At 47.2% G+C, this 12,738-nt stretch overlaps 1 protein-coding gene and 1 long non-coding RNA gene across 3 annotated transcripts in view; one reads left to right on the plus strand and one right to left on the minus strand.

Annotated features, from left to right (window-relative positions):
- Positions 1 to 866: 866 nt before the first annotated feature.
- Dnajc18 (DnaJ heat shock protein family (Hsp40) member C18) overlaps positions 867 to 12,738 on the minus strand; it is a 33,936-nt gene continuing 22,064 nt past the window's right edge. For both annotated transcript variants that reach the window (NM_001398603.1, NM_001013887.2), the window contains 5 exon segments: positions 867 to 1,082; positions 6,263 to 6,435; positions 7,483 to 7,592; positions 8,542 to 8,648; positions 11,577 to 11,762. In NM_001398603.1, coding sequence (NP_001385532.1) covers positions 958 to 1,082; positions 6,263 to 6,435; positions 7,483 to 7,592; positions 8,542 to 8,648; positions 11,577 to 11,762 — 701 coding nt within the window. In that variant the 3' untranslated portion in view covers positions 867 to 957.
- On the plus strand, positions 3,594 to 4,504 carry LOC147999723 (uncharacterized). The gene is made up of 2 exons (XR_015642862.1): positions 3,594 to 4,112; positions 4,295 to 4,504. It is a non-coding gene; the product is annotated as an uncharacterized LOC147999723 (long non-coding RNA).

Here is a 12,738-nt window from a genome sequence, read left to right on the forward strand (position 1 = left end):
TGCTTCCTGCTGCTGAACTGTTCACTGAACTGTTTCACAGCTCAAAAGGTTTTTTGTTTGTTTGTTTGTTTGTTTGTTTGTTTGTTTGAGGCAAGGTCTCATTATGTAACTGGCTGGTCTGGAATCGACATGTAATCCAGGCTGGCCTTGAACTCAGAGAGAATGGCCTACCTCTGCCTCCGGAGTGCTAAAATTAAAGGGGTATGCCACCATACCCAGCCTCTCAACAGATTTTACTTCTTGACCATCTGAAAGAGAAGACTAAGAAAATAAAGGAACCATGGGCTATGGTGGCTCACAGCTGAAATCCCAGCTCTCACGAGGCCCAGCAGGAGAGTGACTGCAGACTCAGGCCAGCTCAGACTCTGCAGTGAGTTCCAGGCTAGTCTGGGCTTCAGGGTGGGCTCTTCTCTCAAAAAAGAAAGAAAAGAAACCTCAAGTCAGGCAGCTTTGCCAATGCTGCTGCCTCAACAGAGATCTGGATAACACTGAACTATTGACTAAACAGTTCACTTTCTCTACTCTGTCCCTAGGGAGTAGACAACTGGAAGTCAGGGGACATAGTGATTCTGTAGCAGGGAGAGGATAATTCCTGGTAGACACCATCAAGTCTCCGAAGTGCTCTGGCTGAGCCTAGACATACCTAGGTAGTGGGCTTTTGCTGCAGACAGGATGAAGGAAGAAACGTGGGTCTTCTCTGGGATGCCCTGACCTACAGTCACAGAGGAGCAGGGTCCAAACTTTACCACTGGTGTGACTACAACAAACTGTTCCTGCCCTGGGAGCCAGGCCTGAGGAAGGACCAGAGGGAAACAAGTCTCCATCCGCTGCAGCTCTCTGCCCAACAAAGTTAGCAGATAGTAGAGTACTCATATTTCCTAACTTGTATTATAAAATGGGATTTGCAGTGTAATAGTATGGGTAGGAACCCCCATTGTGAGCAGGGCCATCAAGCTCTCAGCCGGCCCTGCGGAGGCCGATGAGCTTGGAGAGCTTTGCACAGTTTTCGAGTTTCAGCGACTCTGCTTTCTGCCGCAGCCGCTCATCTCTGTACAGCCCCGCCAGATTGGTCAGCTCCGACTCTGAAAGACAAAACGGGGCGGTCAGGAAGGCTGAGCGCTTGGCTTGTTTCAGTATTTCTAGGTTCAAACGGCCTTATTTCACTACCACTTTCTTCTACTGCACTGGGGCAAGCGTTACTCCTCCACCTTGGAGGTACCGACTGGGCACTGCACCAGGCTTTGAGGGTTAAGGCTGCCTGTGACCGAGAGCCCTGCGGCCTCTGTGCTACGTTATAGGCTTAGTTCTTACCAACAAAACATTTGGCACAGGCTCAGGAAGCTTGCACAAATGCAGAAAGAGATGGCCACAGCCTGGCGACCAGTGGTGATCAGATGGCAGCTGGAGGGCCTGGAGCCCAATCGCCTGCTCCTGTCATCTGAACAAAGACAGCTGCTGCATTCTTCCCTCAGCACGGCCAGCTCCTAAGTCACACAGGCAGCACAGGCTGCTCTGGCAGGTGACCATCTATAGAGGGCCAGGCTGGCAGCTTTCTTCATCCCCTCACCACATATGGTGGTTACCAACGCAAACTGCTCTTCCAAAAGTCAGATCACCTGGCCCACTGGCCTCTTGCTTCCTCGACTAAATAAGTTCATTTTCTCCCCATGATAGAGAAGGCCATTCTATTTTTAACTGGAATATAATCTCCACTGTGTTTTCCAACTCCATGGTGGCTGCTCTGAGTTTTGATTCTCCTGGAAGCCCCTCCTCAGCGGGGAGCTCCAGAAATGCACCTTCAGAGACGTGTCACATGTGCCACACATTAACAGGATGGCATGCTTGCATGGGCTTCCCGGCTTCTCAAAGTCTCCAACAGCAGGCAGCTTTTAAAGGACTATGCTTCTGAAAATGCTATTTTAATCATTTTGAAATACGCCATCCTTTCTCAGTCACCTTGCTGAGGGATTTGGGTTTCTTTGTCGCACAGTACGCACCTGTTGATTAATCAGCAAAGTACCAGGACACAGGAATTAGCCCTCGCAGGAGGACAATGGGCAGGACTACTGAGTAAGTCAAGTCTCTACCAACACAAACACTGCCTGGCACTTCAGCTCACAATGGCTCTATTTACAGCAGGGCAGGCCCACAGTGCAGATGGAGTGCAGGACACCAGGGGAGGTGGGGGAGCTTGACAACACTCCCTGTACAATGAGTGCAGGGCCTGGACTCTGGCCGGCAGTGGCTTGGCAGGCAGTGGGTCTCTCAGCTGCACAACAATGTGCTCTCACTCACCCTTGGTGCGGGTGCCCACAGGGCCTCCCAGCCAGGGCCTGCCTTGGCACATCACCTTGCAGGTGATGGGGCTTTGTGGAGGACTCTGCTGCACTCAAGTGTTAAGTTTTGGCTCCTGTGCCTCACCGGCAGCCGGCAGCCGGCAGCCTTCTTTGGCAGGCAGGAAGGTTATGCAGGAGGCCTATGAAATCTGTCAGCCTTTGCTCCTTTAGAGTCATGGCTACACCAATGCCAGAACAGACTGGCTCTCTCTTCACTACAACAATCCCCTTCTGCTGGGTTTTGTTTGTGTTTTTCAACACAGTGTTTCTCTGTGTAACCATGGCTGTCCTGGAACTTAGACTGTAGACCAGGTTGGCCTTCAGAGTCACTGTACATGAGTGCAGGGAACTGAACCAGAGTCCTCTGAAGAACAGTGAGTCTTCTTAACCACTGAGCCATCTCTCCAGTCCCAGGGCCTAGTCCCATGGGACACTGTACTTCCGTCTACTATGGGGCTGTTCAAGCACGGGTTTCACCAGGAATCAGGTATTCACTGTGTGCCAGGCACTGTACTAAGCTACGTCCACATCACACAACCTCTCAGGAGAAACTGAATACTTCCCCCACCCCCACTTCAAAGCCTAGGATTCTGCCCACTCTGTTATCCTGCTCAAGGTCATGGAAAGAAGTGCTCAAGGCAAAGACTTGGCCCAGCCTGGGCTCTGCTGGACCAGGCTGGAGGCAGTTCTTGCCTGTTACTTGTGGCATGGCCACTTTCCCTGGCAGTTCATATAATCTGCAGATGTATCCATGGAGGAGTAAACAGGATAGTTCTCATCCACATAAAAGATTACGGAGAGAAGATCACCCACAGTGGGCTTTCTGAGGAAAAGCAAATAAAAGCAATAATAAAGACTTTAAAAGACAATGGCTAGCCTTGATAAAATTCCCATTTGGTATTTTGCCATGGGTAAACTTTGTTCTCAAGTGAGTTTATTTTTACAACCTCAAAGTGCTAAATTTAACCTTCCTGGCTGCACTTGCTGCTGGATTCAGAGGGCAGATGCTGCCTGCTCTCAAATGGCACTGCGGTGTGGAGGCTCCGCAGAACCATTGTGTTTAAATGCTAGGAACAGATTTTTACAGGGCATGTGCTGACAACTTCCATTCAGAACTGGTGAGCTACACACATCAGGCTCCTTCAATGGATGTGCCTTTGTGTGTGTGTGTGGTATGTGTGTGCTTTAGCTGAGGATAGATCCTAGGGCTTCACCTATACTAGGAATGAGGTGTACCATTTTCTCTTTTCTTTTTTTAAAAACATTTTGAGATTGGCCTTACTAAGTTTCCCAGGCCATCCTTGAACTCACTCTGTGGTGGGGGCAGGCCCTGAATTTGTGATCTTCCTGTCCTAGTTCCCCAAAAGATTACAGGATAAGATCGCAGGCTCGGTCTACCAGATCTAGCTCTCATTGACTTTCACGTGTACCTGGAGAAGGCCACAGCTCTGAACAAGGCTCACGTGGATGGAAACAAAAGCATAGACGCCATGTTTAGTATGATCTTTAACCTCTTGGCATAGCCAGCATTCTAATGCTGGAGTTGAATATAGTACATGGGCATGCATGTATGTGTGTGGTACAGGTGTGTGCTTGTGTGTGTGTGAAACATGCAAAACGTTCTTGCAGAAATCATCTCAGTGCCCAACACAAAGGGGACACTTAGGATATGTTACTCTGCCTTTCCCCTAATTTAGGTTCACACAGATACTTGCTCCTAAAGGCTCTCCCTGTGCTTGAGAATACTTTTAAGCCAACACTTGGAGGCAGAGGCAGGTGAGTCTTTGTAAAGTTGAAGCCAGCCTGGTCTATACACCGATTTCTTCCTCTTTCTTTTGTTTTTCCTTTTGTATTTGGAGACAGGGTAGCCATATATGCCCTAGAACTCACTCTGTAGACCAGGCTGGCCTTGAACTCAAGAGACCTGCCTGCCTCTGCCTCCCAAGTGATGGAATTAGAGTGTTCAACACCACTGCCTTGCTTTTAAAAAATTCCCCTTATTTGTGTGTGTGTGGGGTGGAGTGTGGGGTGTGTGTGTATGTATGTGGTATATATGTGTGTGTCTGCCTTTCATTCTCAAATCTGGAGGGCTCTGGGGGTGGCTGGGAGCACGAAGCGGTTAGTTAAACTAACTACTGCTCAGGCTTACACCATCACACCCAGCTCTTGCCTGACTTTAAAAAAAGAAAACCTAATTTAAATAAGCCTGTCTGCATAGTGTTTCAGGACAGCCACAACTACCTAGTGAGACCTTTCTTAAAACAATACAAAACAAAACAAAACAAACTAATTTAAGAACAAGGTAAGTAAAAGAAACTTCATCCAGTTTAATTGCCCCTTATTTGAAGGCATCTAGGCTCTGCCCTGTAGAAACAGGGCAGAGACAGCTCAGCAACACTCATTATCAGCTAGCTTGCCTGCAGCCCAAGACACAGAATTAGTACACAGTCTGCTCCCAGGGCAGCAGCCCTGCAGAGGGAACTAATGCACCCATGAACCACTAAAGCTCAGGATCAGTACTGCACTAGTGGGGAGAGTAAAGTGCCCTAGGAAGGACAGCTTAACTCAGCGTGGGGGTGGGAGTACAAGGTGGGTCAGCAAGGGGACAGCACCTTGAGCAAAGAACAAACTGTATCAGTAGACACTTAAGGACATCCAAAATGAAGTTTAAAAGATGAGCTATAGTTTGCTTTGAAAAAAAATATCAACCAAAACCCAGTTTGCAAAGCCAGGATGCAGTGTATGTGTGTGTATGGTGGGGGGTGGGAGGGTAGGGGCAGCTGGGTGGGATAAAAAATAAGCTCCTGTCTGAGACAGGACCACCAGTCCTACCAGCCCTTCTAAGTAATGAGTGGAGCTGTGAGCCAAATGGCAGACACTGTCACCCCACTGACCTCTGTGAGGGAAAGAGAAGACAGATATATTCACATTCATCATACTGAAGAGCCAGACCCAGGAAGCCACGTCTCTTCAATGAACAAGAAATAAGCAACAAGAAGTGAGGGGACAAGCGGCCCCGTGCCAGCAGCCGCAGCAACTGTTATTACTGATCTTTTTCCTCTTCTTCTTGCTCTCTTCTTATCTTCTCCTCCTCCTCCTTCTTTGGGTTTTCAAGACATATTTTCTCTGTGTAGCCCCGGCTATCCTCGAACTCAGAGATCCACCTGCGTCTGCCTTGAGAGTGCTGGTATCAAAGGCGTGTACCACAACTTCTAAACTTCTGACTTAACTCAAAAAAACCAAGCTGGTTCAATCAGATTTTTCTGAATTTAGAAACCGTGAAGGAAACCAGGTAACTCTGAGAACTTCAAGAAGAAGCTTGGGATGCAAAATGGGGTCAGTCAGTGACTAGTGAGGCTGGGGACCTCAAGGCAGTGACAAGAGCCTCTGTGGCCCAGGCGGTATCTCTGACTGCCAACCACACTTTGTCCCATGTGTACACATTCTTGTATAAATAAATAAATGTAAGGTTTTTTTTTTTTAAAGAAAAGAAAAGGCAATAAGATGGGAAAGCCCAGGAAAGCTCCTGTACACCTATAATCTAGGTCCTTGGAGGAGCAGGAATTCAGGACTGCAGAGTAGCAGCCTAGAGGCAGAGGCAGGCAGACCCAGCCTGGCCCATGGGTGAGTTCTAAGTCAGCTAGGGCTGAGTAGTAAGCCCCCACCCCCTCATATCCCGACTCCGAGGGGAAGCGAATAGATAAATAGATAAGCACAAAGATGCCTGAGATTTTAAGTTTCCAATCCCGGTCACATGTCAATAACTTTCCCTCTGTGCTGTAGTATCTGACTGGGTGGGTGCCTGGCCTCTGTCTCTGTTGACATAAATACATGATCCAAACTAGAACAGACAGGTCAGAAGGCTAGGGAGACCTCATGATCAAGTGGGTCATGGCCACCAGTGAAGCCTGTTTGGCCTGACTTACTTTGCTGTTTCTCCTTCCAACAACTTGTCTGGATGTAGTCAATATAATCTTTCTCTATTGTTTTCTCCAGATCACGAAGAGAAGCTCCTCGGTAGGCCTTGTCAAAGTTTTTATCCACGAAGTAAGGCACCTGCAGGTTCTGCGTTTCTCTAGAAATGGTGTAGCCCAGGGTCCTGAAACAGAGAATATCTCACATCAGCTTGTAATAGCTGGCCCTTGTATGTCTGGCTCTGGCCTCTAAGCATGCCTGCCGTCATTCATATGCCCTTATGGGAACACATACCCCTTCTCGTCTATATGTCCTAATGGGAACACATGTCCCTTCTCGTCTATATGTCCCAATGGGAACACATGTCCCTTCTCATCTCTATGCCCTTATGGGGACAGATGTCCCTTCTCGTCTCTATGTTCTTATGGGAATTAGTTTAATTTTATATGTATGAGTATTTTGCCTACATGTATGTCTGTGAACCATTTGCATGCAGAGACCAGAAGGCAGTGTCGGATTCCCTAGAACTGGAGTTATGAATGGTTATGCCTACCATGTGAGTGCTGTGAATTAAACCCAGTCCTCTGCAAAGGCAGCCAGAGCTCTTGACCTTTGACCGTCCAGCTCCTCCTTGGGATGAAATAACACTGAAGAAATCACTGGGTCCCAGTGATGCATATCATTCCAGATCCGCAGGGCACAATCTGCCCTCCCCCTTCCCTCTGTCTCCTCTCTCTCTCCCCGTCCTTCCTGTCTCTCTAGCTCAGGCTTGCCTGGCTCATGCCTTCCTTAGTGCTGGGACCACAAGTACGAGTCCTCACTCCTGCCTTCGCTGGAGCCCTCTCTAATTCCACCATGCTGAGAAAGAAAGATTAACTGTGAACCTCAAATTATGGCGCTGTTCCTTCTAAACCAATTCTGATGGTTTTGCAGTTGACCAGAGGGTGTCACTGTGTGACAGAATAGTCCCTCTCCTAACGCAGAGGCAGCTGCTACCATTGTTACCACTTGCTGTTCCTTTCCGGTTAGGTTAGTTGTTTTCAAGTAAGTAAATTTAGTATTCCTCACCTCCACAGAAAACACTAGAGAAACTCTGGATGGCTATTCCCTGAAACATAAGGTCAGCATTTTCCACAGGAAGGTGAGAAGAAATGTCAGCATGAATCAGCAAAACCTTAAGCCTTTTGTCTATCAGACTGTTGCTAGGGGAAAATAGAAACATTCCACTTACGATTTATAGAATAGACTATATGGCGGATTAGCAGCCAGCAGCTGAGTAATGACAGAAATAGTCACAATCAACAGAACCGGAAGCAGCTGAACAAACGCGGAATATGGAGTCTGTAAAAGAACACAGAGCAGTGCCTGAGAGGACGGAAACATCCCAGAGGAAATGCAGCTTACAATGCATAGTGCGGGAACATCCACAAAGCTAAGGGTTGCCCAAGGCTGGATTCCAGCTTAGGAGCAAACAACACACTTCTTCTCTGCCTGCAGGCTCTGGAAGCTGCTCCAACCTGCACCTCAATGATCCCGCTGTCCCTTACGCCTCTAGGTAATTCTGCCAGACAGGGACTGGGACCCGGGAGTGGCTATGCCAAGCAGCTCTTACTTGGCCACAGCTGTCCAAAATCAATGACATCTAACTCTGTCAGAGATGACCACATTCCTCCTTGACAGTGTAGGGTCAAGGTTCACCCCCTCCTTCATTAACTACTGTTTAGAGGAAGGACGCATTCTTTCAGATACTGTGAACCAGCCAGAGGCATAGCATTTGTTGTTTTTAATGTGTACATGAGTATGAGGCCTCCAGGACGGCTCAGCAAGTCACCGTGCTTGCCGCCAAGCCGGACAGCCTAGCTCAAAGCCAGCAGCACTTCTTGCCTTTGAGCTTCCTGAGACACCCTGCTTTCTCACTTTGTACCCTACTTTTAGTTCTGATGTTTTCCCCCTTATGTCTTATTTTGAGACAGGGTGTCTCTGTGTAGCCTTGGCTGTCCTGGAGCTCACTGTTTAGATCAGGCTAGCCTCAAATTCACAGAGATCCACCTGCCTCTGCCTCCAAAGTGTACACCACCAGCCTAGATAGTACTGAATATCTTTGAAGAGATTCTTTTTGTAGTAAGGAGAAGTTCAATCAGGACAGCCCCACAAGCTGGGCATAATGGTTCACAGGGTGGTCCCAGCACTGACTGTACCACAGGAGCAGGCACAGAATGGCCCTGCAGGAGCAGCCCCTCACCCCACAGAAGCAGGTTCAGTGTGGCTATGATCTCTGCTCCCCACATACCTGAGATTTATCTTCCTCTCTCTTATGTGCTTGTGTCCTCTCGTGGCGGTGCCGCCTGCGATAATAGTGACTGTCGTCTGTCACATTTGAGAACATGTGAATATTTCCTGGGAAAAGAGACATGATTAGAGAGAGGGGGCAGGGTAGAGAGTGGGAGAGAAAATATTCATGAGATAGCAATTCCTTTTTTGTCCATTTCAAAATTTAGGGCACCTGCCTGTCCGACCCAGCAGAAAAACGTGAGCCAAGGGGACCAGCTGGGCATAGGTGCACACAACTTTCCTGACTTCGTGGAGACAGGCTGCTGTGAGTACTGTGGGGGGAAACTCCAGAGGCCAGCAACAAAGAGCACTTTGGCCATGACTCCTATGGACATACTTATGTTTGCTTCTGTGCCCAGTATTACTGAATGGCACCTGTACTAGCCACTCATAAAATTCAGTTTATAGAGCTGAGGTGAGGCTCAGCATGGGGCACATGCCTAGCATGTTGGAGGGTCAGGGCTTTATCTCTAGCAACACAAAAAATTTAAGTTATTTTCTTGGCATTGAATTTTCTCAACCTCCAGCTCTCTGTGACCTACTTTCCGGGTTCTTGTATTATTGCACACACTGATTGTTAAAGGGGGCGCTCACTCTGACTTTTTTTTTTTTTTTTGGTTCTTTTTTTCGGAGCTGGGGACCGAACCCAGGGCCTTGCGCTTCCTAGGTAAGCGCTCTACCACTGAGCTAAATCCCCAGCCCCACTCTGACTTTTTTTTTTTAAAAAGATTTATTTTTATGTATATGCATTTGTGGTGTTTGAAAGAGAATGGATCCCACAGGCTCATACATTTGAATAGTTGGGCCCCAGTTAGTAGAACTGTTTGAGAAGGATTCAACCTTGTTGTGGCCTTATTGAAGAATCTGTGGCCTTGTTGGATGAAGCATATCAGTGGGGTGGGCTTTGAGATGTCAAAAGCCCACACCAGGCTCAGTCTCTCTCTCCCTCTCTGCCTGCTGCTTGTAGATCAGGATGTAAAGCTCTCAGCTACTGCCCTCACACCATGCCTGACTCTTACCACTATGACAATGATAGACTAACCCTCTGAAATTTCGAGCAAGCCCAAATTAAATACGTTCTTTTATAAGAGTTGTCATTATGTCTCTTTACAGCAATAGAACAGCAATTAAGACAAGATGATTTGCCTGGATGTTTGTCATGTACTATATGCATGCAGTGCCCATGGCAGCCAGAAGAGGGCATCAACTCCACCTGGAAATGGAGTTACAGATGGTGTGAGTTTCAGGAAATAGAATCCAGGTTCTGTACAAGAACAAACACTCTTTTTTTTTTTTTTCTTTTTTTCGGAGCTGGGGACCGAACCCAGGGCCTTGCGTTTGCTAGGCAAGCGCTCTACCACTGAGCTAAATCCCCAACCCCAAGAACAAACACTCTTAATGGCTGAGCCATCTCTCCAGTGTTTCAGTATTTGATCTGCATGTATACACATCCACCACAGGCATGCCTGCAAAGGTCAATCCCCTGAAAGTGAAGTCACAGATGATTGTGAGCCACTGTGTGACCTGGGAATCCAGCCTGTATTCTCGGGAACAACAGCCAGTCTCTCTTAACCACCAAGCCCTGGCCCCCATTTAGTTCTGTTTTGTTTGAGACAGAGACTCGGAAAGTCCAGCTGGTCTCAAACTTGCTATGTATTGAAGGATGACTCTGAACTCCTGATTGTCTTGCTCCCCACCCCCCATCAAATGATGGAATTATAGGTTGAATTATATGCCCAGTGATCCATTGTGACATTTAAATTTTAATTAATTAATTTTATGTATATGGGTATTTTACCTGTCTGTGCACCATGTGCCTGCAGTGCCATAGAAGAGGCATGAGGTGGGGTTGGGGATTTAGCTCAGCGGTAGAGCGCTTGCCTAAGAAGCGCAAGGCCCTGGGTTCGGTCCCCAGCTCCCAAAAAAAGAACCAAAAAAAAAAAAAAAAGAAGAAGCATGAGGTCTCCTAGAACTGGAGGTACAGATGGTTGTGAGCCACGTGGGTGCAGGAACTGAACCTTAGTCCTCTGCAAGCACAGCCAGTGCTTTGTAACCACTGAGCCATCTCCCTAGCCCCTAAAGAACCTTTTAAAATATTTATTTATTATGTGTTTGTATATGTGTGCACATGCATGTGTGTACCTGTGTACATGCATGCAAACACATGCATGGAGGCCAAAGGACAATTTTCAGGAATTGTTTCTCTCCTTCTACCTTGTGGGGCCCATGACAGCGAATTCCAGACTGTCTTGGACCACTACATAAGCGGCTGAAAACTAGCCGGAGCAGCTATTGAAACTGTCTTTCCTAGAATTGGTGAGCCCAGGTTCAACGTACAGTGCTGCAGTAATATACATGTGATATAAATTTAAAAGATACTTATTTCAAAGCAACCCCAAAACCTAGGCCCTATTTTCAGGCGGGTGACTATGGTGAAAGAAATGAATGATATAGGGCTGAAGAGATGGCTCAGTGGTTAAGAGCACTGACTGCTCTTCCAGTTCAATTCCCAGCAACCACATGGTGGCTCACAACCATCTGTAATGAGATCCGATGCCCTCTTCTGGTGTGTCTGAAGATAGCTATAGTGTACTTATATATAATAAACAAATAAATCTTTAAAAAAAATGAATGAATGATATGGTTGATATTATGCGCAGCTGGGGGCTAGGACTTCCTCCAACTCCCTGCAGCCCACTCTGAATTCTTGCTGTTTCTGCAGCACCAATGTTCTCCTATTTAGATCTTCAAACTAAAGTCTGCTGAGATCCATAAATAAATAGTATAAAGAATCATAATTTTAAGATACTAACCTCAGGCTGGAGAGATGGCGCAGTGGCCAAGAACACTGACTGCTTTTCCAAAGGCCCCAGCACCCACAGCCACTCACAGATGTAACTCTAGTTCCAGTATCCTCTTGTGACCTCCTCTGTCACCAGCCACACATAAGGTGCCCAGACATACATGCAGGCAAACTTAAAGAAAAAAACCAACCTGAAGGGAAATGTCCTCCAAAGAACACATTAAATAATTCTTCTGGAGAGATGTCTGCTTCAACATCTCTGTAGTAATGATACGGTCTTGCTCGAGGTGCAGTGAGAGTCACCTGCTCATCTCCATACTCATCATAGCGGAGCCTCTTGTCGGGATTGCTCAGGACTGCAAAGGCATTTCCTATCGCTGCAACCAACAAGAACAACATCAGCGCACCCCTGCCTGTGGCCAAGGCTGACCACAGCAGCAGCAAGAAGCCCAGAGTTGGTGCTAGACAGTCTCACAGGATTACAAACAGAGGTACTCAGGCCCACAACGTCCCCCGAAGGACTTGCCCCAGAGATCATTCACAGTCTTGAAAAACCAAGAATAATCCAGCAACTGGGAGCTCTATTGAGGTGAGCATTAACCCCTCAGAGTCCTTGAGACATCTCAGCTGTACTGAAGTCGGGACACCGTCCCTAGCTTGTGCTATCAATAGTCTAGACACGTTGAAGAAATGCCTGGTGTCCCTATTACTCCAAGGTGGGGCTAGACTATTAGTCTATAGTTGAAGAAATGCCTGGTGTCCCTATTACTCCAAGGTGGGGCTTGTGGGCTCAGAGGTTAAGAGCACTGACTGCTCTCACAAGAAACCAAGGTTCAGTTCTTAACATCATAATGGGTGACTCACGACTGCCTGTAACTCTAGTTTCTCCATCCCCTATTCTGGCCTCACTGGACACCTGCACACAGAGTGTACACACAAACACATAAGCACATGCACCTGCACACAGAGTGTACACACAAACACATAAGCACACACATAGGCATAAATAAAAAATTTAAAAACACGTTCTAGGGGGTTGGGGATTTAGCTCAGTGGTAGAGCGCTTGCCTAGGAAGCGCAAGGCCCTGGGTTCAGTCCCCAGCTCCGGAAAAAAAAAAAAAAAAAAAAAAAAACATGTTCTAGGTGAGGGAGCTGCAGCTCAGAGTTAAGGATCATACTTACCATATGAGCCTCAGGATCTGATACACACACACACCTACACACACATGCACACACACATGCACACACAAACACACACATGAACACACACACATGTACATGTATACACACACATACCTGTGTTCTTATTTCACTTAAGAGCAGCAGTTTACTGAAACAATTCACAGTATTATT

This window comes from Rattus norvegicus, chromosome 18, assembly GCF_021556685.1.
Source record: "Rattus norvegicus strain SHRSP/BbbUtx chromosome 18, alternate assembly SHRSP_T2T, whole genome shotgun sequence".
NCBI lineage: Eukaryota > Metazoa > Chordata > Mammalia > Rodentia > Muridae > Rattus > Rattus norvegicus.